Source organism: Schistocerca piceifrons, chromosome 3 (assembly GCF_021461385.2).
Source record: "Schistocerca piceifrons isolate TAMUIC-IGC-003096 chromosome 3, iqSchPice1.1, whole genome shotgun sequence".
NCBI classification, from domain to species: domain Eukaryota; kingdom Metazoa; phylum Arthropoda; class Insecta; order Orthoptera; family Acrididae; genus Schistocerca; species Schistocerca piceifrons.
The window spans coordinates 852,444,242-852,471,146 of NC_060140.1; the positions used below are offsets into that span (position 1 = coordinate 852,444,242).

Sequence of the window (26,905 nt, forward strand, 5' to 3'; positions counted from 1 at the left end):
GTGGCGTACGGTGTGGAGAGTCTGTGGTGAAATAGCTGTTACCTGCCAATATTACCTTTTGAGGTGTTATATATGTTCTACATTGTTTTACCATTTAAGCTTTATTCAGAAATCCCTGTTCCAGTTTTCATTTTCATTGTTTTCTGATGACTCATTTTACGACTTGTCCACTATTGCAACTTCATCTAGGGGCTGTTGACTATGACCCAATTAATTAACGTCTGCTGAAGAGATTCACTTTTGGTCAAAGATATCATTAGAAAGACACTCCTGCCGTCAGGTTGTGTTATGAAGTTCGCTTGTTGAAGGAGTGGGGCTTGCTCATTGTTACATTGTACTATCGTAACTAGTAAATAGTTAACTGGAATTATACCGCCTGACCTAGTGTGAAGCGATGCCTGCAAGCGACGGAAACGGAAATAAATCAGATTTAGATATTACTTCAGCATTTGCATGGCATCGTCTTAACGCTACCCCAGAGAAAGAAAGGTTTACTCTGCTGAATTTGTCTTTGATCCCTTTAAACCTGTTACAAGCAAAATATATTGTTCAGTTGCCTTTGATATAGGTTTGCTGTCGAATCTGCAAGAAGAGAATGGGACGGAATTGCCACAGTGGAACCGATGTATCAACTCAATATGTATCCTTTGTCCCATTTGACGTTCCAGCAAGCATTAACGTACTTTCAACGGCTCTGTTCAGCTCAGAAGACGGTGAGGATTGGTTGCTTAGTCCAGTAGATGAAGTCAGAAAACTAAGTGATGAGTGGTCCAGTAACTGACATCGGATTGGATGCTTTATCAGTTGGTCCTTCAGTTTTTTGGATAGCTTTGTGCTGAAGATACACACTTGAATATTAATAGTAGTCATGAAATTGTAGCCTTATTTTGTAACTTCTCAAAACTGTGTTGAATGCAACAGTGCATGTCAGGGCAAGTAAAAAATAATGTGTTGATCAAATTGAAGCCCAAATGTGGCTATTAGTATTGTTCGAAGAACTATTAGTAGCCTTTGATTTAACTAATGTGTGACAGGTATGTTGCGTATCAGGCCCTGAGCGTGATGACGTAGTGTTCTAAAACTGCAGTATGATAGGCTGTTGGGTTGCACATTTGGTCGATGAGTTAAGATACAGGCTAAACTGTATGCTCTCTTGAAATATGTGGACTTATAAAATGTACCATGCTGAGTTACAAAACGTATCACTTTGCTTAATCCGGTTGTTTTTTTTTTTTTAATCCAGTATTCGTCGTGGTGTAGAACAGTTAGGATTTGTGCAGAAGTGACAGGCATATATATGGCAGAGAGAGGGCAAATTAGGACATGGAAGATTCGAGAGTAACAGAAAAAAAAAAGACAATGGCTTATAGAGTGGGGTAATTGTTCAGGAATTCAAAGACTGCATAAATGGCTTTGTTCTTTCAAAAACAATAGACAGATAGAGCTCTACTTAAAGTAGGGACCTAGCTGGTATGTGATTTAGTCATATATTTGTGCCATAGATCCTTATTGGAAGAGCCTATGAAATGTGCAGGGAAGCTGAAGATGTATATTTATTTTCTTCACTTTACAATAGAATAATTTAAAGTTGTGTGTATGATAATACGAAAGTAGTTATCAATAATCATATAAGTGAGAACATTAACTGAGTAAGAGTACATACTGATTAATTTCTATAAAATGTAGTTGTTGTGTAAAATGTTAATGTTCAACTATGCTTGTGATGGCCCTCTTCAGTGGAGTAAGAGTAGTTGGTTAATGGAAGGTGCCTTAATTCCTCTTAAATTACTGTATACTTCCCACAAAACGTTTAATACAATTCTGGGCAGTTGTCTATGTGCCCGTTAACAACTCAGAACTTCAACTTTACTTCTTCCATTACTCTCAAAACATTTGATATGTTCTGACAAGCTGTTGGAAATGTGTAGTTATGTACCTCATTCCATTATGAACGTGTGTTAAACCTCAAATTCGTTATAGTATTCAACCCTTGAAATCTTCATGTTGCTGTTGTTGTGGTCTTCAATTCGAAGACTCATTTGATGCAAACTTGTGCAATCCTCTTCAGCTTGGAATGACAATTGCAATGTACATCCTTCTGAATCTGCTTAGTATATTCACCTCTTGGTCTGCCTCTACAGTTCCCCGCCCCCCTCCCCCTCCTGCATATACACTTCCCCCAAGTACTAAATTGGTGATTCCTTGATGCTTCAGAATGTGTCCTATCAGCATATCCCTTCTTCTAGACACGTTTGCCACAACTTTCTTTTCTCCCCAATTCCGTTCAGTACCTTCTTATTAGTTATGTTGTCTACCTGTCAGATCTTCAGCATTCTTCAGTTGTACTATGTTTCAAAAATCTTTTGTTCTCTTCTTGTCTAAAATGTTTATCATCCAGATTTCACTTCCATTATATTTTCAGAAAAGATTTCCTGACATAAGTTTGTATTCGATGTTAACAAATTTCTCTTCAGAAACACTTTTCTTGCCATTGCTTGTCTACATTTTATATCCTCTCTACTTTGGCCATCATTAGTTATTTTACTGCCCAAATAGCAGTCCTCATCTACTGCTTAAAGTGTCTCGTTTCTTAGTTCAATTGTCTCAGAGTCACCTGATTTAATTCAACTACATTCCATTATCCATGTTTTTGTTGATGTCCATCTCATATCCTCATTTCAAGACACTCATTTCAACTGCTCTTCCAAGTCCTTTGCTGTCTTGGACAGAATTTCAATGTCTTTGGTAAACCTAAAAGTTTTTATTTCTTCCCCCTGAACTTTAATTCCTACTCCAAAATTTTATTTGGTTTCCTTTACTGCTTCTTCAATGTACAGATTGAATAACATTGGGGATAAACTACAACCCTGTCTCACTCGTTTCTCAACTTGTCTTTGACGCCTCTTGACTCTTACGACTGCCATCTGAACTCAGAACAAGTTGTAGGTAGCTGTTTATGCCCTCTGTTCTAACCCTGCTACCTTCAGAATTGTGGAGAGAGTATTCCAGCCTACATTGTCAAAAGCTTTCTCTAAGTCTACTAATGCTGTAAATGTAGGTTTTCCTTTCGTTAACCTATCTTCTAAGAGAAGTCGTAGGGTCAATATTGTGTTGCGTGTTCCTATATTTCTCCAGAATCCAAGCTGATTTTCCCCAAGGTCAGTTTCTATCAGTTTTTCAATTTTTTAAAGAATTTGTGTTAGTGTTTTGCAAACATGAATTATTGAACTGGTAGTCTAGTAATATTGACACCTGTCAGCACCTGCTTTCTTCGGAATTGGAATTATTATATTCCACTTAAAGTCTGAGGGTATTTCTCCTGTCTCATACCCCTTGTACACCAAACAGAAGAGTTTTGTTGTGGTTGGTTCTCCCAAGACTATCAGTAGTTGTTTAGAGTTAGGTCTATCAGTGCTCTGTCAAATTTTTCTCGAAGTAATATGTCTCCCATCTCGTCTTCATCTATGTCTTCTTTTGTTTTTACAATATTGCCTGGAAGACCATCTTCCTTGTATAGACTTTCTGCATACTCCTTCCACCTGTCCCTTCTTTGCTTGGGACTGGTTTCCCATCTGAGCTCTTGATATTCATACAGCTGCTTCTCTTTTCTGCAGAGGCCTCTTTTTAATTTTAGGTAGTATCTATCTTTCCCCTAGTGATATATATGCTTCTAAATTCTTACAGTTGTCCTCTAGCCATTCCTGCCTAGCCATTTTGCACTTCATGTCAGTCTCGTTTTTTCGGTGTTTGTATTACCTTTCAGCTGCTTCATTTACTGCATTTTTGTATTTTCTCCTTTAATCCATTACCTCTTTGTTATCCAAGGATTTCTACTTGGCCTTGTTCTTTTACCTGTTTATCATGTGCTACCTTTACTATTTCTTCTCTCATAGCTACCCATTTGTCTTCTACTGTATTCCTTTCCTCCATTCTTGTCAGTAGTTGCCTAATGCTCCCTCTGAAACTCTCAACCTCTGGTTTTTTCTATTTATCCAGATACTACTCCCGAGGTTTCCTACCTCCTCGCAATTTCTTCAGTGTGGTCAGATAAACCAGATGTTAGCGTTAATTGAAAAACTGTACTGGCTGACTTCCTGTTTTATTCCCCCCCCCCCCCCCCCCGGTCCATATTCACCTACAATTTTTCCTTCCTCTCCCTGCTATCAAATTTGTCACCCATCACTATTACATTTTTGTCTCCCTTGACTATGTAATTTCTTTTATCTCAGTATACATTTCTTCAATCTCTTTAATCATCTGCATAGCTGGTTGGCTTGTAACCATGCACCACTGTGGTGGATGTGGGCTTTGTGTCTGTCTTGGCTACAATAATGTGTTCACTAGGCTGTTCGTAGTAGCTTTCCTGCATTCCTCCTTTTTTATGCATTATTAAACCTATTCCTGCGTTACTCCTGATTGGTTTTGTATATATAACCTGTATATTCACCTGAGCCGAAGTCCAGTTCCAACTGCCACCGAACTTCACTAATTCCCTCAATATCTAACTGTAACCCATCCATTACCATTTTAAAATTTTCTAACCTACGTGCCCAGTTAAGGGATCTAACATTCCACACTCTGATTCATAGAATGCCACTTTTGTTTCTCCTGATGATGGATGTCCTTCTGAGTAGTCCCTACCCGGAGATCCAAGTGGGGGACAATTTTGCCTCCAGAATATTTTATCCAATGGGACACCATCATCATTTAACCATACAGTACAGCTGTATGCTCTCAGGAAAAATTACTGCTGTAGTTTCCCCTTGCTTTCAGCTGTTTGCAGTACCAGCACAGGAAGGGTGTTTTGGTTGATGTTACAAGCCCAGATCAGTCAATCATCCAGATAGTTGCCCCTGCAACTGCAAAAAAGGCTGCTGACCATCTCCAGGAACCATATGTTTGTCTGGCTTCTCAACAGATACTCCACAGACATTGTTACACATACTGAATGGCTATTTGTATCGTTGTGGCACGTGAGCTGTGGTTCATTGGGGGGGAGGGGGGGGGGGGAAGAGAAAAATCTTAATAGATATTGTTATTACTCTTTATATTAATCATGCATTGTATTTTTAAAGATAAATAGTGGCATATAACAATAAAGTACATTAATATATATTCTATCGAAAGGAAAAAGCAGTTCAGAAAAATTTTTAATTATGAGGGACAGAATAGCTAGCCATACTTACCTTCAGGAGGCAAAAGCAACACTTGAAAGCGAAAAAACTGCACATACCATTTGGAGCACAGCATTGTATGGTAGTGAATTGTTCGCTGAGAGAAATCTGGAAAGGAAGAGGATTGAAGAGCTTGAGATGTGGTCCTATAGAAGGATGTTGAAAATTATCTAGACTGATAAAATAAGAAATGAGTACTTTCTCTGCAGAATTGGAAGAGAAAAGAACATACAGAAAACATGACAAGTAGAAGGGACAGGATGGAGGACAGTACTTGGGGTAGCTGTAGAGGAGAAACTGTAGGGGAGACAGATGGGAATATATGGATCAGATAATTTTTGAGACTGAAAAGCTGGAGGGGTGGGAGAACTTGCATGTTCTCTCTCTCTCTCTCTCTCTCTCTCTCTCTCTCTCTCAGGGAAAGATAGACAGGATGTTGGAAAGGAGGGGCAAGTCACTAAGATCCCAGCTTAAGGGACCCACCTGTTGTGACAACAGGGGGAGACAAAGACATGTATGTTCTAGAATTATTATCTTTATAAATTATATTTCCCTGAAAACTAATTTGATACGTTAGTGGATTGAAATATGATGCATTAAATTTTTTTCTTTTTTTCTGTAGATAGAGCTGTATAGTTTCATTGTATTTGATGCCAAGAAACCTTCCGTTAAATTTGTGTAATAGCACCCATGACCTGAAGATGGTTGCTTCAATGAAAACTTGTACTTTGTGGATAGCCCTCGTATTTATAAACAACATTACGTTTTCGAATTAAAAATAAATAAAGTATTGGATTTTTTTAATTATATATAGATGAAAGCCACACTTAAATACTACTTTTCTGCATAGTTGCCATTTAAATTAAGGCACTTATCGTAGCGATGGACGAGCTTGAAAATTCCATCGTTGTAAAATTCGGCCGCCTGCGCCTTCAACCACGTGGTTACCTCTTCTTGAAGCTGTGCGTCGTCATCAAAACGCTGCATAGCCAACCACTTCTTCATTGCTGGGAATAAGTGGAAGTCGCTCGGTGCCAGGTCGGGACTGTATGGCGGTTGGGACTGTATGGCGGATGAGGAAACAACTCCCACTTAAAAGATTCGAGAACTTCACGAGTGGCATTTGCCGTGTGGGCCTGGGCATTGTCGTGAATCAGCAAGATCTTTGAGCCTAACTTTCCCTGCGCTTGTTTTGTATTGCTCTTCTGAGGTTGTGCAGAGTTTGGCAATACCTTTGAGAGTTTATTGAAGTGCCTCTTTCCAGGAAATCCACAAAAATCACAGCTTTTCTGCCCCAAAAGAGTCGCCATCACCTTCCTTGCCGACATTGTCTGCATGCATTTCTTGGGTTTTTGGGGGTAATTTGTGTGCCCCCACTGCATTGACTGCAATTTTGTCTCACAGTTCACATGCTTAACCCATGTTTCGTCACCAGTAACAATGCGATTGAGTAATGAGTCGCCATCTTTCTCGTAAGCGTCCTAAAATGTTAACGCTACAGCCATTCGCTGATTTTTGTGAATATCTGTCAAGATTTTTGGTATCCATCTTGCACAAAACTTGTGGTGACCAAGCTTTTCGGTAATGATTTCGTGCAACAAACTTCGTGAAGTTTGTGGAAAACTCATAGAGAGTTCTGTTATTGTGAAATTACGGTTTTCACGGACCGCGGCATCAACTTTTTCGACAAGTTCGGCAGTCACTATGCTGGGTCTTCCACTTCGCTCTTCGTTGTGAACGTTAGTTCGGCCATTTTTAAATTTTATGACCCATTGACGCACTCCACCTTCAGTGATTATGTTGTCCCCCTACACTTCACAAAGCTGCCGATAGGTTTCTATCGGTGTACAGGTTTTTGCAGTCAGAAACCTTATTACAGCACGCACTTCACACTTCGCGGCATTTTCAATTAACGCTGACATTTCAAACTGTCACAGTAAGTCAACGGAGTACAGCACAAACCTCTCATTAGCACGGCAGTATGCCGACTGAGCGGCGGAATGCCATGACACCAAGATGGCCGCGCTAGCCCCGCCCCTAACGGACACAAACGAAAACGTAATGTACTTTGTGGATAGCCCTCGTAAATATGCATTGCAACTGCTTTAAGGTGGTTTTGTGAAGACATTTTCTTGAAATGTCTATGCTGTCTTAAACCATGAATAGTTGTGATCACATCCATTGTAAATAGAACTGAAAGGATATAGGCTTTTCAGCCCTCTCTGCTGTTTACTTGTATTCCCAAAAACTGATCCCCTTTGTCATACTAAGACAAGATTGAGATGATCCTTTCTGCATGTCCTGTCTCATTTGTTTTTTGTCCTCTTATTCGGTTGAATTACATCATCACTTGAAACGGTATAATCATTTCCTTACTCCCACCACCTCTTTATTTTTTTTTTTTAAAAAAAAGGGGGGAGGGGGGGGGGGAAGAAATTGATCACCTATACTCCTACCTGGTTTCTTCAGTGACCACTCCTTTTGTTATTCACTTTCAGTTTCCCCATAATCTTTTGTTCAGTATTGATAATTGTTTACATTTGCTTGTGAAAGTGGCCAGTGTAAGTAGTTTCAAAGTATTGAAGGGCAGAAGACAGTAGTTATATGTAATTTAAGATGAAATTTTTCTATCTATCTATCTATATCCGAATCCCGCTCCAGCTACTGCCGGGTCTGGGCGCTGAAGAGTCCTCTCCATTTGGCTCGGTCCTCCCAAGACTTTTCTTCCTCCACTTGCTGCCAGGTCACACCTCTCCTTTCAACAGATATTCTCACTCCCATTTTCCACCGTGTTCTTGGGCGCCCTCTAGGACTTTTCCCATCCATCTTTAGTTCTTCCATAATTTTGGGGAGTCTCTGCCCATGCATCCTCTCAACATGCCCATACCATCTTAATCTCTTTCTTTCAATTTCTTCTCTCATACTTTTTTGTTTGAGGTCCTTTCTAATCTCTACATTCCTTACTCTGTCCATTCTTGTTTTTCCCTTAACTGCTCCGAGATATTTCATTTCCCCTGCTTGCAGTCTGCTCCAGTCCCTTTCTGTCATTGTCCATGTTTCTCCACCATAGGTGACAATAGGGATGTAATAATTCTTATACATAAGGAGTTTTGCTCTTTCTGAAACTTCATTGTTCCAAATCAGATGTTTTATTGTTTGGTAGAAATTATCTCCCTTCTGTAACCTCCTATTAATTTCGTTAGTTATTCTTCCATCCCTAGATATTTCACTCCCTAAATAAGTGAAACTTTCTACCACTTTGAGGGGTTCTCCATTCAAGGTAATATTTCCGTTGATTCCTTTCTCCCTTCCAAATACCATTACTTCACCCTTATCTTTATTTATTTTTAATCCATACCTTTTCATTATTTCCTTCCACGCATCATGCTGTAACTGTACATCTACCTCTTTATCACCCCATATTACCATATCATCTGCAAAAATCATCTTTTTGTCTTTTTCTTTTACTATATCTTTGACTGCCCTATTCATTCCCTCCATCACAACATTAAAAAGCGCAGGAGATAGAATACTTCCGTGCTTAAGTCCTTGTCTTATTTCGAAGTATTCAGAGTTCCCCAATGGTGTTCTAATTCTACAATTGTGGCCTCTGTACATTGTCTTTATAACATTAATGTATCCATCTTCTATATCTATCTTCTTCAGTTCTTCCCAGAGTCTTTCCCGGTCAACTGAGTCATATGCCTTTTCTATGTCTATAAAAACCATTATCACCCTTTTGTTATACTCCCAACTTTTTTCCATCAGTTGACGGATAGAAAATATCAGGTCAATCGTGCTCCTTCCTTTCCTAAACCCATGCTGTTCTTCACTCAGCTCCTTTTCTATCTTTTCACTTATTCGATTTAGTAAAATTCTTTCAAAAATTGTGGCTGTATGACTCATGAGGGTTATTCCTCTGTAGTTTTTACAAAGTCTTTTATTGCCTTTCTTGAAGATGGGAACAATGTCTCCTGTTCTCCAGTCGTCAGGTATTTTACCATTTCTCCACACGCTTCATAGTACTCTATACAGCCACTGCATTCCCACTGGACCTGCTGCTCTTATGTCCACTGATACTTCTTCAGGTCCTGGGGCTTTCCCCCCATTCATCTTCTTCACAGCTTTTTCCATTTCTTCCCATGTAATTTGTCCTAATTCTGCTTCCCAACTTCTCTCAATTTCTTCATTATTTGTTGTTTCCTCATGTACCTGCTCCTCAGCGTTTAACAGCTTCTTAAAATGTTCTTTCCAGAGATCTTTTATATTCCCTGGATCTTCAATGATGGTACCGTCCTCTGTTTCCATCTTTACTGGTACTTCAGAAGCCTTCCTCTTATTTTTCATCATTTTATAGAACATTTTCTTATTTCTCTTCACATCTTCTTCAAGTTTTTTTGTAAACTCTTCTCATACCTTTTTCTTTGCTGTTTCCACTATTTCTTTGCACTTCTTCTTTTCCTCTATATATCTTTTATGGTCTTCATCATTTTTAGTTTTCCAACATTTTCTCCATGCTCCATTTTTTCTTCTAACTGCTTGGATTGTGGTATCGTCCCACCAACTTGTCTGTCTTATTTTTTCCTTTCCAGATGTTCTGCCACATACTTTTTGTGCTGCTTCAACTAAAGTGTCTTTGAATAAACTCCATTCTTTTTCTACATCGCAGAAAACTTCTTTTGGAAATTTTTGTGTTATTAATTCCCTGTACTTCTCAGCTCATTCACTCTCCTTCAGTTTACAATCCCGTATCCTCATCACTTTCTTCTGTTTTCTATTTTTCACACACTGATTCATTTTCCATTGTCCCACCAGTAATCTATGGTCTCCATCTGCACTCACACTTGGAATTCCCTTCACATTTGTTACTTTCTCTCCCCATTCCCTATCTACTAGAATATAATCAATTACACTCTTGGTTCTTCCATCCCAACTGTATATGGTGATAACATGACTTTCTCTCTTCATAAACCAGCTGTTTGCTATTTTCATTCCATTCCTCTGGCACAAATCCAGGAGTCTTTCCCCTTCATTTCTGCCTCCATATCCAAAACATCCCAATACTTGCTCAAATCCCTTTCTGTCTTTGCCTACCTGTGCATTAAAATCTCCCATCACTATATTAGCACTCTGTATATGGTTTTCTAACACATTTTCCCCCCAGGGGGTCCACAACTCTTTTGTGGATATGTCCGTGGCGAGCACGGGGCCCCGAGCCATTGCAGCCTTCTTTCTCTCCCGCGCTGCATTTCCTTTCCCTTCCCCTCCTTTCCCCTCCATACCCCTTTCCTCTCGCCCTCTCCTCTCCCTCTATTGGTGTCCTTGCTTATGTTGGCCCCCGCTATCCTCCTGGTTCTGTTGGTTTTACACTCCGGCTTTGTTGCGTAATCATCTCCTCCTTTTCGCATTCCTTGGTCCCCCTCTGGGGTTTGACCTCCATTCCAAAATTTCTCTTCCGTAGTGTGAGCCATTTGGGGAAGAGCACCTTACCTAGTGTCTCCGACGTGCGCCCTCCTAGTACATTCCACCTTTTCTTTTACGTCGTCTGATGCTAGGGTGCATAGCCAGCACGGTAGCCAGCCCGTGTGGTGGGGTCGCTATGTACCCTTTTGGTTGAGCCCCCTGAACACACAGGGATCACACTTCTGATACCTGAGCTGTGACCTCCTCATGCATGCCTTGGAGTGGTTGCTCATCATCCTGGAGCACCGGAACTCCCGGCAATGGCCGCCGTGCCAGACGGCCCTTGCTGTGGCTGGGTGGCGCCCGTGAGGAGAGCCCCTGATCGGAGTGGGTGGTATCAGGGCGGACGCTATGCAGATGAAACGCATACGGGTCCAAAACTCTGGCCGCTCTTCTGCGGCCGTCTCTCTGCGTGGTACTGATTCCTCAAGTGCTGCTTCTCTTGCCCCTTCGGCCTTCCCTTCCATGGCTACCCCCTGGGAGGAGGGTCAGGCCCGTCGTCTAGGGGCAAAACCTTTCCCCCGTTATCTAGTTTGCACCAGGACTGATGGAGATACTTTCACCAGTGTCAAACCTTTATTCTTTGTGGAACACATTAAAGACAAGTTCGGCGAAGTGGACTCCCTGAGCAAGATGCGGTCGGGTTCGTTGCTGATAAAAACTGCTTCGGCTGCCCAGTATGCGGCCCTTCGTGCCTGTACCCATCTTGGCACAATTCCCGTGTCCATTACCCCTCACCAGTCTCTAAATATGGTACAAGGTGTGATTTTTCACAGAGACCTCATCCTTCAAACTGATGAGGAACTTCGGGACAATCTCGGACGGCGGGGTGTTCACTTTGTTCGGCGTGTTCAGAAGGGTCCTAAAGATAATCGTATTGATACTGGTGCCTTTATCCTGGCCTTTGAAGGGGATACCCTTCCTGAGAAAGTTAAGATTATGGTCTATCGCTGTGATGTGAAGCCGTACATCCCACCTCCTATACGGTGTTTTAAGTGCTTGCGTTTTGGCCACATGTCTTCTCGCTGTTCCCAGGACCCTCTCTGTGGTGACTGTGGACGTCCACTCCATGAGGGGAGTCCCTGTGTTCCCCCTCCTGTATGTGTAAATTGTCATGGTAGTCATTCTCCACGTTCAGCAGATTGCCCAGTCTATAAGAAAGAAAAAAAGATACAGGAGTATAAGTCCCTTGATCGTTTAAGCTACACAGAGGCCCGTAAGAAATATGCACGATTGCACCCTGTGTCCATGACATCTAGTTACGCCTTGGTTACATCTTCATCCCTTCCTCCCCCTTCCTTACCCCCATCCCGGACCCCTCTCCTTCCCCCCTCCCCTGCGGCTCCCACACCTTCTCTGGGCGCTGCTCCCCCTCCCCAGCCGGAGAAGTGTCCCACTCCTTCGGCGTCTGCCGGTCAAGGGCGCCTCTCCCGGGATGCCCCTTCCCGGCACCTTCCAGGTCAAAGGTCTGCTGCAGCGCGGAGACCGCGAGAGCCGCGGTCTATCGGCCCCCAGGTCGCCCGGTCTCTTTCTGTTCCTGATCTTGCTGCAGCTGGCTCCATTATGCCACACAACCCTCCTCGATCTCAGCCTGAAAAGAAGAAGAAACATAAGTCCCGGGACAAAGAGCCTCTGGTGTCACCGGAGGTCCCTTCCCTGACTTCACAACCGGATTCTGACCTGTCGTTTATGGATGTCGCCCCCTCCTTGTCGGTGACGGGTGGGGACCCGGCGGTATGACTGGATTTAGCTTGTTCAGCCCTCATTTAAACCATCGTTCTGTGGTTCTCCAATGGAATTGTAATGGCTACTATCGTCACCTTCCGGAATTGAAATCCCTTCTTTCGTCCTACTCAGCAGCTTGTGTGGTTCTCCAGGAATCTCATTTTACTGATGCTCACTCACCGACCCTCCGTGGGTTCCGTGTTTTCTGTCGAAATCGGGTCGGACCCTTGTGGGCTTCTGGTGGCGTTTGTACGTTGGTCTGTACAGACATTGCTAGCACGTGGATTCCTCTTCAAACTACATTGGAAGCGGTTGCTGTTAGGGTCCACTTAGACTCTGCAGTCACAGTATGCAATCTTTATCTCCCTCCTGACAGGACTCTTACACCTGCTGCCTTAACCACCCTTCTTCAGCAACTTCCTCCCCCCTTCCTCCTCCTTGGGGATTTTAATGCTCATCATCCTTTGTGGGGCAGTGCCTTTCCATCTAGACGAGGTCTTCTTATAGACCAATTTATTGCAGACCACGACCTGTGCCTTCTTAATGATGGCTCCCCTACTCATTTCAGTGCTGGTCATGGTACCTTTTCTGCCATTGATCTTTCTCTTTCTTCTCCCTCTCTCCTCCCTTCATTACACTGGTCGCCACACGACGACCTTTGTGATAGTGACCATTTCCCGTTGATTATCACGCTCCCTTCCCGCTCCCCGATGGACAGGTTAACTCGTTGGTCTTTCCACCGCGCCGATTGGCCTCTATACACTGCACAGGTCGAGTTTTCTCCCTCTTTGTCGGGTTGTATTGATGACGTCCTACGTGACGTGTCTGACGCGATTGTTCGCGCTGCTAACCTTGCTGTCCCGCGCTCATCTGGACAATTTCGTCGTCGGCAAGTCCCGTGGTGGAGTACGGCCATTGCCATTGCCATCCGTGATCGCCGTCGAGCTTTGCAACACTTTAAGAGGCACCCATCTGTAGCCAGCCTTTCTACCTTTAAGCGCCTTCGTGCTAAAGCCCGTTATTTAATCAAACAGAGCAAGTGGATATGTTGGGAACGATTCGTTTCTTCCCTTGGTTCCACTGTCCCTCTGTCACGGGTATGGGCTACACTTCGCTCTCTCCAAGGTTGCCATCGGCAGTCCACCCTCCCAGGCCTTCACCTCCCAGATGGCATTTGTACGGACCCATTAGTTCTCGCAGAACATCTTGCGGCCCATTTTGCAGTGGCATCAGCGTCGGCCTCCTATCCAGCTGCTTTCCTTCATCAAAAACAGCAGGCTGAAGCTGTCACCTTATGTTTCACCACTTGTGAGTCAGAATCTTACAACGAACCTTTCACTGAATGGGAATTTCTTTCTGCTCTATCTTCTTCTCATGATACTGCCCCTGGCCCAGATTCCATTCATAACCAGCTGCTTCAACATCTCAGTGCTCCACAACGGCACCATCTTCTTCGGGTGTTTAATCGTACCTGGCTCCAGGGTGACTTCCCTTCTCAGTGGAGGGATAGCATTGTGGTTCCTGTCCTTAAGCCTGGTCAGAACCCCCTATCTGTTGACAGCTATCGGCCAATTAGTTTGACCAATGTTGGTTGTAAGTTACTTGAACGGCTGGTAGCCCGTCGGCTCACTTGGGTCCTCGAATCTCGGGATCTATTGTCCCCTTACCAGTGTGGCTTTCGAGAGGGACGATCTCCAATCGATCATTTACTTCGCTTGGAATCCGCAGTTCGGCAGGCTTTTTCCCAGCGCCGCCATTTGGTTGCAGTGTTTTTTGACCTTCGCAAGGCCTATGACACGGCCTGGCGCCATCACATCTTACTAACCCTTCATCAGTGGGGTCTTCGGGGCCCACTACCGATTTTTATCCGCCAGTTCCTGATCCATCGGTCATTCAGAGTTCGAGTTGGTACTGCTTTTAGTTCTCCACGGACCCAGGAGACGGGCATCCCACAGGGTTCTGTCTTGAGTGTCCTTCTTTTCCTCATTGCTATCGATGGACTTGTGGCCTCTGTCGGTCCCTTGGTCGCCCCTGCCCTGTATGTGGATGATTTCTGCATTTGGGTTAGTTCCTCCTCGATGCCATCTGCAGAACGGCAGCTCCAGGTGGCTATACGGCGTGCCTCTGCATGGACCCTCTCACACGGGTTTCAATTCTCTCCTTTAAAATCGCGGGTGGTCCACTTCTGTCGCCGTACTACGGTCCACCCTGATCCAGAGCTCTATCTCGCTGCACAAAGATTGCCTGTGGTTCCACAGTTTCGTTTCCTAGGTCTTCTTTTCGACAACAAGCTCACTTGGCTGCCCCATATCAGACTCCTGAAGGTAGGATGTTTCCGTAAACTCAATGTCCTTTGCTTCCTTGCCCACTCCTCTTGGGATGCGGACCGTTCCCTCCTCCTCCGTCTTTATCGTGCTCTAGTTCTGTCACGTTTGGACTATGATTGTCAAGTTTATGGTTCAGCTGCTCCTTCCACGCTGCACGTGCTGGATCCAGTCCACCATCGTGGTATCCGTTTGGCCACCGGTGCCTTCCCTACTAGCCCTGTTGATAGTCTCCTGGTTGAAGCTGGGATCCCCCCCCTTTCTGTTCGGCGGTCCCAGCTTCTGGTGTCTTATGCCCTTACTATCCGTTCTTCTCCCGCTCATCCTTCCTATTCTATCCTATTCCCAGACCATGGACGTCGCCCGCCCGACTCCCGCCCTCGGGCGGGTTTACCGGTTGGGCTGCGCCTTGCGTCTCTTAACCGTGATTTTCGGCTTCCTTCTTTGTCCTGTCTTCCTCGCTCCCTCCCCTCCACTCCTCCTTGGTTAGTTCCTCGGCCTCGAATTCGGATGGATCTCCGCCGCGGTCCGAAAGATTCCATCCCCCCGGTGGTGTTCCGTTCCTTTTTCCGCCAAATTTTATGGGAGTTTCGGGATGCTGTTTTTTACACTGATGGCTCTAAATCTGCTGATCATGTTGGGTATGCCTTCACGTCCTTTGTTGGAACGGAAAATCATCTGCTGCCACCCTCATGTGGGGTGTTTACTGCGGAATTGATGGCAATTTCCCGGGCCCTTACCTTTATTAAACAATCCCAACACAACCGCGTTTTGTTATGTACGGACTCGATGAGTGGCCTTCTTGCTATTGACCGGTGTTTTTCGCGCCATCCCTTGGTCTCTGCCATCCATGACCATCTCGCTGATCTTCACCGTGCTGCTTGTTCCATTGACTTCCTATGGGTCCCGGGCCATGTGGGTATCCCGTGTAATGAGCTCGCTGATCGTTTGGCTGGGGGAGCAGTTACTTACCCCCCATTTTCTGTAACCCCTCCTGCAGCGGATTTACGGCTTCACATCAAATCCCACTTTGCACAGTCATGGGCCAATTCTTGGGAGGCTACTCCAATGTCTAATAAACTTCGTGCAATTAAGGTGAATCCAGGCCCATGGCGTTCTTCCTTTCGCCTCTCCCGCAAGGACTCGACCACACTGTGTCGTCTCCGCATTGGCCATACCAGGCTGACCCATGGTTTCCTTTTGCGTGATGAGCCACCCCCGCTATGTGGTTGTGGAGCCTTCCAGTCAGTGGCCCACATTTTGGTTGAATGCCCCCTTCTTTTGGCTCTGCGTGCTAAGTACAGACTCCCCCACACTTTACCTTTGATGTTGGCTGACGATTCCCGGATGGTCTCTCTGGTTCTAGGTTTCCTCCGGGAGAGTGGTTTTTATTCTCAGTTTTAAAGTTTTTAATCTCCCTCTGGTGTTGGGGCAGGGCGGTGAGTGTTTGGGTGTCTCCCACTGTAGGCAGTGTTCAGAGATTCCCGATTCACCTCCCTGACCGGAATCCTCTTTTCTTTCCCTTTTACTCTGTTTTTACCCCTTCTTTTTAAGGCTTGGTTAGTTTTTCTATTCCCATACGTACTTTCTGCATTATAGCAGTTGTACCTTTTAAGTCACAGGTGGTCTTGCCTATGCTGCTTCAGCATAGTGTTGGGTTCGTTCTCTTGCCAACTTCCCTCATTTGTTTTTACTAATGACAATGTGACTGCCCTTTTACGTTTCCCCTTTTTCCGTTTTATTGTGCTGACTTTTCTGAGATGTCCCGTTAGCAGAATGGAGTCTATTTGAAACAAGGGACTGATGACCTTGCTGTTTGGTCCCTTTAACCTCAAACAACCAACCAACCAATCTAACACATTTTCAAAGTCCATCTTCTCTTCTTCGCTACATCCCACTTGAGGTGCATAAATCTGGATTACTTTTAGTGTTTCTTTTTGGAATCTCAGGTTTAAGATTATGATCCTGTCTGATATATCTCTCACATTTTCAATACAGCTTTGTACATTCTTATTCACCATGACTGCCACACCATTTCTTCCATACCTGTTATTCCCACTCCAGTACAGTTTTCCTCCTCCTCTCAAATTCTTCTCACCTTTTCCCTTCCACTTTGTTTCGCTTAATCCCAATATATCTAACTTCCTCTCTGTTAGTACATCTGTCATTTCTTCCATTTTTCCATTGAGGGTTAATATATTAAGGGTGCCAATATTTAGGTTATTTTTTAGTCTAGTTGGTTTCATCTTCTTGTACTGATGAATATCATCAGGTCTCCCATCATTTGCACCAGTACTTGAAGAAGCAGTGGGGTCAAATCCTGAGTGGTTCGTTCCGAGGCTCATCTGTGTTTTGAAAGCAATATGTGAAGACTTTCCTACTGGCTTGCTAGGCCTAACGCAAGGAAGGATTTTCTGTTGGGGTTGTCTCCCTTAGCCTTTGGAGTTTCTCCTCCACCACAAGGCAGTGGTTCCCTTCTCATTTAATCCCCAGAAAGGAGGGTTGCCTCATCTGCCAGCTATGCCGTTCCGAAGTCTTCCTTCTCCGCCGTCGCTGCCATTAAGGTCTTCACCCGTAACCCTGGGCATGGGTTCCGTGTTATACCCCATGGGATTGGGTCCCTGCCTGAACTCAGCCATCCTAGCACTCCGGCCTACTGAAGTGTAGGATGCCCACCCCCACGACGTGGACGCGCCAGGCAGGAGTTACCCCAGTGGACGAATAGGGAAGGGCACCCTACCTCCCTGGAGCCAGGTTAATGATTGTGTATGGTGCCACAATCAAAGGGCATGAAATTTTTATACTCTTAAATGGAACATGGAAATGGGCACTCAGAATTTTAAGCAGTTAGGCACTACTGGAATCGGTTCTGGACTTTGTTTCTGATATAAACAACAACAACAACAATAATAATAATAATAGAACTGATAAAGCAAGTATAATAGATACGTACTAGAGGTAGCACATTAGGTACTATTAAATGAATATTTACTACCACTGATATGTTTAAATTATCCCAGAGAAATAGTACTATGGATGGTGGAATTCAGAAATCTTTCACCGAGTATGGACAGCTTTTCATTATATAAATGTTTGAATTTGTCCCACCCTCAGCCTGACTCCCATGCACAGACACCCCCTCTGTGCAACTACATCATACCAGCTGAAAACAGAATACGCTGTTTTCTACATTCTCTTGTAGCTGCTGTATGCCATCAGTTATTCTAACAGCTCTCTTCTGAAGCACGAGTACATTTTCCATGTAGGCTTGCAGTTACCCCACCGCAAATCTTAATCCCACATTGCAGTTGTTAGTGATTTAACCAGCAGTAGAAGGGAACAGAACTTTTTGAAGTGTGTTGGCCCAGGAGAATGCTGAAGAGTGGATGGAGTGGTTGAATAAGTAATGCGAGGTGCTGTTCTGTAGTGTCTGGGGGGGGGATGCACAAGGCATCAATGAACAGTCTGTTTGGTAATGGAGGTAAGTGTGGAGGATAAAAATTATAGAGGAAACCAGGGCTTGAATACAGGAGTACAATAAGCAAGTTAAGATGGATGTAGGCTACAGTAGTTTTGTAGAGGTGAAGAGGCTTTGCACAGTGTGGAGAGTTGGATCTAACCTGTCTTTGTACTGAAGAAAAAACACACACACACACACACACACACACACACACACACACACACACACACACACACACACAGAGAGAGAGAGAGAGAGAGAGAGAGAGAGAGAGAGAGAGAGAGAGAGAGATTTCTTTTAGAATATGAGGTGATATTGTGGTTGTCAATTTTAAAAACATTGCATTTAGCTACTATACTCCTTTCATATGATATGCTCCACCATTAAAGTGCACAGATGTTTTTGCTTGAATCAGCTGTTCCAACTAAAGACATTGATTTAACACTTATGCATACTTAAGGTTTATTATAATTTAACAAAAACTTCATCAGAGTTGTCTTATCTTGAATCAGTGACAGTTTTTTCATAGTAAGATATTCTGTTACCAGGCCAACATTCTCTATATTATTTTGCATTATTGACTGTTGTGTAGTGCCCCAGCTAATAATGGATGTATCATGAGTATAGTTTACTAACTTTGAGTTTAATAGCTGTGTTATGTCATTAATATATACAAGAAACAAAAATGTTTCAAGAATACTTCCCTGTTTTGTTGGAATTTTAAGGTTCTTGAAATTGTCCAATTTCTTTTGTATTTTTACCATTAGACATTCCCTATTAAAATATAAATTTTATTCCACTTGCACTACCAAAAGATACAAGTATATGAACAAAAAATAGCAGATGGATTATAATTAAATTTTGACAAGACTCTGTAGATACAGTTCAATATTTCTGATAGAACTCTGCAAGCTGTGGAAATACTCTACCGAAACAATGAAATATGAGAAGCAGAAAGTGTTAAACTTTTGGAACTGTAGATAATCATAGCCTTGATTGAAAAATTCACATTCTAGAATCAATAAAGCATCATAGTTGAGCTACAATTCCAGTAGGCATAATGGGTTTGAAGAATTATGTTTGGTGCTAATCGTAGATTATCCCACAGAGACCATTACAATAGACTTGGTATTTAGAACATATATTCATTAATGTCATTTGATGTTACGAGTACTTCTGTTTGTTTCAAAAAACAATGCAAAGTATGAATACAATACTGGGGCTAAACACGACCACATCAAAGGCTGCAAGGGGCTAACTTAGTACAGAAAGGACTTGGACATAAGATACACAAGTATTCAGCAATCTGCCACAGCTTATTAAATGTGTCATGTGTAATGTACGGAAAGTTCTAGTTGAGAATTTTGAATTATTTAGGGGTAAAGGAGACGACTCACAGAAAGGCAGAAGTGCTGTCTCATCCATAGGTATACAAACAAAATGTACAGATCTTTGCTAGCTTTTGGAATGTAGAGAGACAGATGTATACATGTGAATCATTCCTAAAGGTAGCGAAGTTCTGTACTTTTTGTTTGTGTACCTATTGACGATGCAGCAGTTCTGCCTTTCAGAGATTCATCTCCTTTATTCCTAAATAATTCATGTATCATGTAATCCAATTTAAGATTTTGTTAAGTAACTTAGTACAGAAAGGACTTGGACAAATAGATACACATGTATTCAGCAATCTGCCACAGCTTATTAACTTTATACTGGTCAACTCTGTTAAACAGTATACTGCACTGAAGAGTATCTTTACATCAACCCTTCTCAGCATCGCCCCCGCCACTAGTATGGATATCTTACTCACAACAGTTTTATACAATTGCTCCAGGCATTCTTGAGTTATACTTTTGTCATGCCTTTTCGCCCCTATGATGTGTGTGCCAATTTTGGTAGAAATTCCTTCAGGCATTACAGAGAGATGCTGACATGTCATTATCTTTGCACCCACTCCTAACCCTAATGGTAGGAGTGAAACTTCACTGTGACTGTCATCAATAAGTCTAATGACCCAAAAAGCTATGGATTCAATACTGAAATCGGTCATTATCCAATATATTTATATAGGCCCTATGTGATTGGTGAATTTTACTCAAACAGTATTTTTATACAAATAATGTGTGTACAAAATTTGACTGAATTTGCTTCGTCTGTTCCTTAGTTAAGATTCTACGTCAGATGTCAGCCCCTTTTCATCTGTACCGCCATCGATGGTAGGTGCTTCTTACAACACCCCTCCCCCCTCCCCTTCGCCCCTCCCTCCTCTCATGACCTCCCTCCTACCCTTCAGGAACCCTCACAGGCATGTGTAAATCAACTCAGAAATTTTCATCATAATTGATTGAAGGGCATAGGAATGCATAGAAGACAACCAAATATTCATTTTTATGCATTAGACTACCTTAGCGCACACTGCTTTGCTCGCATGGACTGTATGGCCTGCAGGTTTTTGTTTTTATATAATAGAATTTTTATGTTGTTCATAAATTGCAACACCTTCTAAGCTTTTCATGCTAATTAAGGACATGTAAGCATGTTCTCTTCTGAAAGTACTTCTGACCAAAGGGCAGTTCCGGTAGCTGGAGTCCAAAGTTTTTGTTAATCATGACTTTTGTGTTCTTGTGGAGATGTTTCCATAGCAGTTTTCATCCCCTAACAAATATATCTATACGTCTAACTGAAAAGTGAAATACCAAATTTCATAAATTTAGCTTTAAGACTTTTTTAATGTGACAAAATATTTTCTAAAAAATTTTCATCTCCTATTGGACTCCCTTTATGGGTTCAATTTCCAGAAACACTGAAACACACATTTTTATTTTTTTTTTATTTTTAACTGAGATGTCAAATATCAGTTGTCATATATGTAGCTTTAAAAATCATTTAGTAGTTCTTTAGTAATTATTTATTTTAAAAAAAACTTTCACCCATTGTTTTACTCCGTTAGTGGTTGAATTTCCAAAAATGCTGAAACATGTCTTTTTTTATTTTCTGACTGAGAAACCGAATACTATTTTTCGTAATTGTAGCTTTAAAATTCCCTTAATAGCGACATATTTTCAAGAAGTTTTTCACTCCCTATTTCACCCCCTTAGAAGTGGAATTTTGGAAAGTTCCTTCGTAAATTATGCCTACAGTATAAGATACACATCCTCTCCAAACTTCACGTTTCTATGCTTAGCAGTTTAGGCTGGGTGATGTGTCAGTGAATCAGCCTGATACTATTTCACTCTGTTGGAGGCTGAATTTCCAAAAACAATGAAATAGATATTTTTCACCTCTAACCAACAAGCCAAACCACCAATTCTCAAAAATTTAGCATTAAAAATGCTTTCACAATAAAATATTTTCGTAAAGTGTTTCACTATTTCACCTCTTTAGGGGTTGCATTTCCAAAAACAGTGACATGTATGTTTTATTTCTAACAGAGAAGCAAAAATATAAATTTTCATAGATTTAGCTTCAAAAATGCTTGCACAGTAAAATATTTCCATAAAACCTGTCATTCTTCATTTCACCCTCATAAGTGTGAAAACAGTGAAACATATATTATTTCTGATTGATAAGCCAAATTTAAATTTTTGTAGATTTAGCTTTAAAATTGCTCTGATTATAAAATATTGCCATAAAAAATCTCATCCCTGTTTCACACCCTTAGGCACTCAGTTTTCAAGAACATTGAAACATATTTTTTTATTTCTAACTGAGAAGTCAAATACCAATATTTTTAGATACAGCTTTAAAAATACTTTAGTAATTCTTTAATAATGACATATTTTCAAAGAAAGTTTTCACCCCTTTCACCCACTATTCCCCCCCCTCCTCCCCCGCCCCATAGGTTGAAATTTCCAAAAATGCTGAAACCTTGTATTTCTTTATTTTTGACCGAGAAACCGAATACCAATTTTCATAGGTCCAATAGTGACAATTTTTTTTTTAAACCTTCATCTGCTTTTTTGAAAAATCTCTTTGTAAATGACATTTACACTATAAGAGCACACCTTCTCCAGATTTCAAACATCTGTCCATCACGGTTTGGGCTGGTCGATGATGAGTCAGTCAGCCAGGACATTGCCTTTTATATATAAGCTCTGTAATACAACAGTCTTCTGTAATGTGAAGCAGTCCATGGCATAGCCCTTGTACTTCCTTGACTTTTGTTCACATCCCAGAGACATCTTCTTGTGTGTACTGATGAACTGAGTACTAGGGGCTGGGGTGATACTTTTGTCTTCCTCTGATCTACTACTCTAACCACTGCCCATGTCCAGCATCTCCTCCCACCAACATACTGCTCCAACCTAGGTTCGCACCAGGAATGTATGCTGCAGCACCTCTGCTGTTCCTCCACCTGCTCCCAATGTCAGTTTGTTGTGTGGTGTATATTTCCACTTCTTAATCAGAATAATTGCAGCTTCTCAGGCCTTAACAAGGATGTACCATTATCAGGGTTGACTTGCAGTTCCCTTTACTCAATCTTGATAGATTCGTTAATGGCACAGCCAGTCTGTATCAGAACCTTAGTGTGGTTTTAATCCATTCCATATAATTCTGATAGGCAATGCACTGCAACAGTCAACTTGTTATGCTGCTGCAATCTGGTGTGCCAATGGCGTTCTCAGTAACGATCTTAGACAGTGCACACCATCTGACCTTTATATCTCTTGCCACAACATTGGCAGGGTATCTGATAGACACCAGATTTCTTTAATCTGAGGTCGTCTTTGACACTACCGAGCAGTGCCCGTGTTTTAGCTGGTGGCCAGAAGATGATCTTCACTTGGTATTTCTGGAGAATTCATCTTGTCTTTGTGGATAATGTGTCACAAAAAGGAATAAATGCAATGGCTACAGCCACCTGAGGGTTATCTTCTGTTTACACTGGTTGTATAGTGGATGTAGGGCTCTCTGAATTTACCACTCTTTGTAGCTGTTCTTCTAGCACAAGGCCCTGAGATGTTAAAGTTCTTGTTTGAGACTTGCATTGTCAGAGAGGGTGTGTGCCCTATGTACCAATGTTTTGAGCACTTCATTCCTCCACATCAGGTAGTGGCAGCTGTCTGCCCGAGGGTGTAGGTCGGCGTGTGTGTTCTTTTTGTACACACTGTGGCCTAATGTGCCATCCACTCTTCTTTTTACGACACCCAGAAAGGGGAGCACTTCATCCAGGTCACTTCCTTGGTAAAACTGATGTTCTGTGTAAGGAATTGAGATGTATGAGGAAGCCATTCAACATGTCTCTTCAATATGGCCACATGATGGTGTCATCTACATACTGCAAGGAACAGCTAGGTTTCCATTGGGCTGATTCTAAGGCATCCCCTCAAAATGTTCAACATATCTTCTGTCTGCTTGCAGCAGCCACCGTGGAAAAGAAAGTACGTTGACATCAAGACGTACCTAAAAAGTTTGGTCTCTGTCAAATTTCAGGCCAATAGTTCTGAGGATTCTTGTAAAGTCACTCTGGTAAACAGAGATGACATTGAAGCTCACAAAGATGTTGGTATCCATCCTTAAGCTTAAAGTCATTAAGGTGACCTACTGAGTTCATAGAGTTGCTGATTTGTTGAACGTTTCGTAGTGTAAGATCTAAGCAGATGCTGAAGATACTTAACGAGTGAGTACATTGGGGCACCAGTGTGTATGAACGCATCTTTACACTATTATTATTATTTCTTTCCTTTCTCAGACGTTATGTCTGGTTAAAAATGGAAAGTGATGCGGACCTTGATCAAGCGTGACTTCCTTTTAACTGTACGGTATATGTTACATTGCATTTAGGAACTTTTGGGTAATTGAACATGTATCAATAATTACAGATTTCTGTAGTTGTATATATAAGTTTGGATGTAGCTGTATTGCGTTGAAGTACTGGTGGATACTGCGTGGTATGACTCCTGTAGTTGATAGTATAATTGGTATAATGTCAACTTTATCCTGATGCCACATGTCCTTGACTTCCTCAGCCAGTTGGATGTATTTTTCAGTTTTTGCTCCTGTTTTCTTCTGTATATTTGTTGTATTGGGTATGGATATTTCGATTAGTTGTGCTAATTTCTTCTTTTTATTGGTGAGTATGATGTCAGGTTTGTTATGTGGTGTTGTTTTATCTGTTATAATGGTTCTGTTCCAGTATAATTTGTATTTATCATTCTCCAGTACATTTTGTGGTGCATACTTGTATGTGGGAACGTGTTGTTTTATTAGTTTATGTTGTATGGCAAGTTGTTGATGTATTATTTTTGCTACATTGTCATGTCTTCTGGGGTATTCTGTATTTGCTAGTATTGTACATCCGCTTGTGATGTGATCTACTGTTTCTATTTGTTGTTTGCAAAGTCTGCATTTATCTGTTGTGGTATTGGGATCTTTAATAATATGCTTGCTGTAATATCTGGTGGTGTTTGATCCTGTATTGCAATCATGAATCCTTCCGTCTCACTGTATATATTGCCTTTTCTTAGCCATGTGTTGGATGCGTCTTGATCGATGAGTGGCTGTGTTAGATGATAAGAGTGCTTTCCAAGTAGTGTTTTCTTTTTCCAATTTACTTTCTTCGTATCTGTTGATGTTATGTGATCTAAAGGGTTGTAGAAGTGTTTATGAAATTGCAGTGGTGTAGTCGATGTATTTATATGACTGATAGCTTTGTGTATTTTGCTAGTTTCTGCTCATTCTATAAAGAATTTTCTTAAATTGTCTACCTGTCCATAATGTAGGCTTTTTATGTCGATAAATCCTCTTCCTCCTTCCTTTCTGCTTAATGTGAATCTTTCTGTTGCTGAATGTATGTGATGTATTTTATATTTGTAGCATTGTGATCGTGTAAGTGTATTGAGTGCTTCTAGTCCTGTGTTACTCCATTTCACTACTCCAAATGAATAGGTCAATATTGTTATAGCATAAGTATTTATAGCTTTTGTCTTGTTTCTTGCTGTCAATTCTGTTTTCAGTATTTTTGTTAGTCTTTGTCTATATTTTTCTTTTAGTTTCTTTAATATTTGTATTATCTATTCCTATTTTTTGTCTGTATCCTAGATATTTATAGGCATCTGTTTTTTCCATCGCTTCTATGCAGTTGCTGTGGTTATCCAGTATGTAATCTTCTTGTTTAGTGTGTTTTCCCTTGACTATGCTATTTTTCTTACATTTGTCTGTTCCAAAAGCCATATTTATATCATTGCTGAATACTTGTGTTATCTTTAGTAATTGGTTGAGTTGTTGATTTGTTGCTGCCAGTAGTTTTAGATCATCCATGTATAGCAAATGTGTGATTTTGTATTGGTATGTTCCAGTAATATTATACCCATAATTTGTATTATTTAGCATGTTGGATAGTGGGTTCAGAGCAATGCAGAAGCAGAAAGGACTTAATGAGTCTCCTTGGTATATTCCACGCTTAATCTGTATTGGCTGTGATGTGGTATTATTTGAATTTGTTTGAATATTAAGTGTGATTTTCCAATTTTTCATTACTATGTTTAGGAACTGTATCAATTTAGGATCTACTTTGTATATTTCCAATATTTGTAGTAACCATGAGTGGGGTACACTATCAAAAGCTTTTTGGTAATCAATGTATGTGTAGTGTAGTGATCTTTGTTTAGTTTTAGCTTGATATGTCACCTCTGCATCTATTATCAGTTGCTCTTTACATCCTCGTGCTCCTTTGCAACAGCCTTTTTGTTTTTCATTTATAATTTTGTTCTGTGTTGTATGTGTCTTTAATTTCTGTGTAATGACTGAAGTTAATATTTTGTATATTGTTGGTAGGCATGTTATGGGGTGATATTTAGATGGATTTGCTGTGTCTGCTTGATCTTTAGGTTTCAGATAAGTTATTCCATGTGTAAGTATATCAGGGAATGTGTATGGGTCTGCAATGTAACTGTTAAATAATTTAGTTAGATTTGAATGTGTTGAGGTGAACTTCTTTAGCCAGAAATTTGCTATTTTATCTTTTCCAGGGGCTTTCCAATTGTGAGTAGAATTAATTGCTTGGGTGACTTCATGTTGCAAAATTATCACTTCAGGCATTTGTGGTATCATCTTGTATGTGTCTGTTTCTGCTTGTATCCACCGTGCATGCCTGTTATGTTGTACCGGGTTTGACCATACATTGCTCCATAAGTGTTCCATGTCTGTTATGTTTGGTGGATTGTCTATTTTAATGTATGTGTTATCTATTGTTTGATAAAATTTCTTTGGTTTGTGTTGAATGTTTGGTTTTGTTTTCTTCTATTTTCACTTTTTTTGTATCTTCTAAGTCATTTGGCCAATGCTTGTAATTTCTGCTTCTTTTCATCTAATTGCTCTAACGCTTATTGTTGTGAGATTTTACCTAACCTTTTTCGTTTTTTGTCTGATATTTCATTTCTTATAAATTGTGTTAGCTGTCTGATGTCTTTTCTCAGTTTTTCTATTCTGATCTGTAGCCTGTGTTGCCATGCTGGTTTTGTGGGTTTCTTCTGTGTGTTGGTTGGTTCTGATCTCTGCCTAGTGTGTATATTTAGTGTAGTGAGTGCTCCTATATAAACCAGTAGTTGTAACTCTTCCATTGTTGTGTTTTCATTTATTTTGTTGTGTATGATTGTGTTGATAGTTTTTATTGTTGTTTCGACTTGGGGGTTATTTGGTGGTCTATGCAAGAATGGTCTAATGTCTGTATTTGTGTCTTTGTATTGTATATATGTCAGCTGAAATTTTTCTTCTATACCTAACACGTGTGTCACTTCGTGTTCTATTTGTGCATGTTC

The 26,905-nt window shown here is 41.4% G+C and overlaps 1 protein-coding gene across 1 annotated transcript in view; it reads left to right on the forward strand.

Annotated features, from left to right (window-relative positions):
- Positions 1 to 285: 285 nt before the first annotated feature.
- Positions 286 to 26,905, forward strand: part of LOC124789941 (ELMO domain-containing protein 3-like) — a 129,943-nt gene continuing 103,323 nt past the window's right edge. The window contains exons 1-2 of the mRNA XM_047257470.1: positions 286 to 489; positions 569 to 713. Coding sequence (XP_047113426.1) covers positions 395 to 489; positions 569 to 713 — 240 coding nt within the window. The 5' untranslated portion in view covers positions 286 to 394. The remainder of the gene's footprint in view (positions 490 to 568; positions 714 to 26,905) is intronic.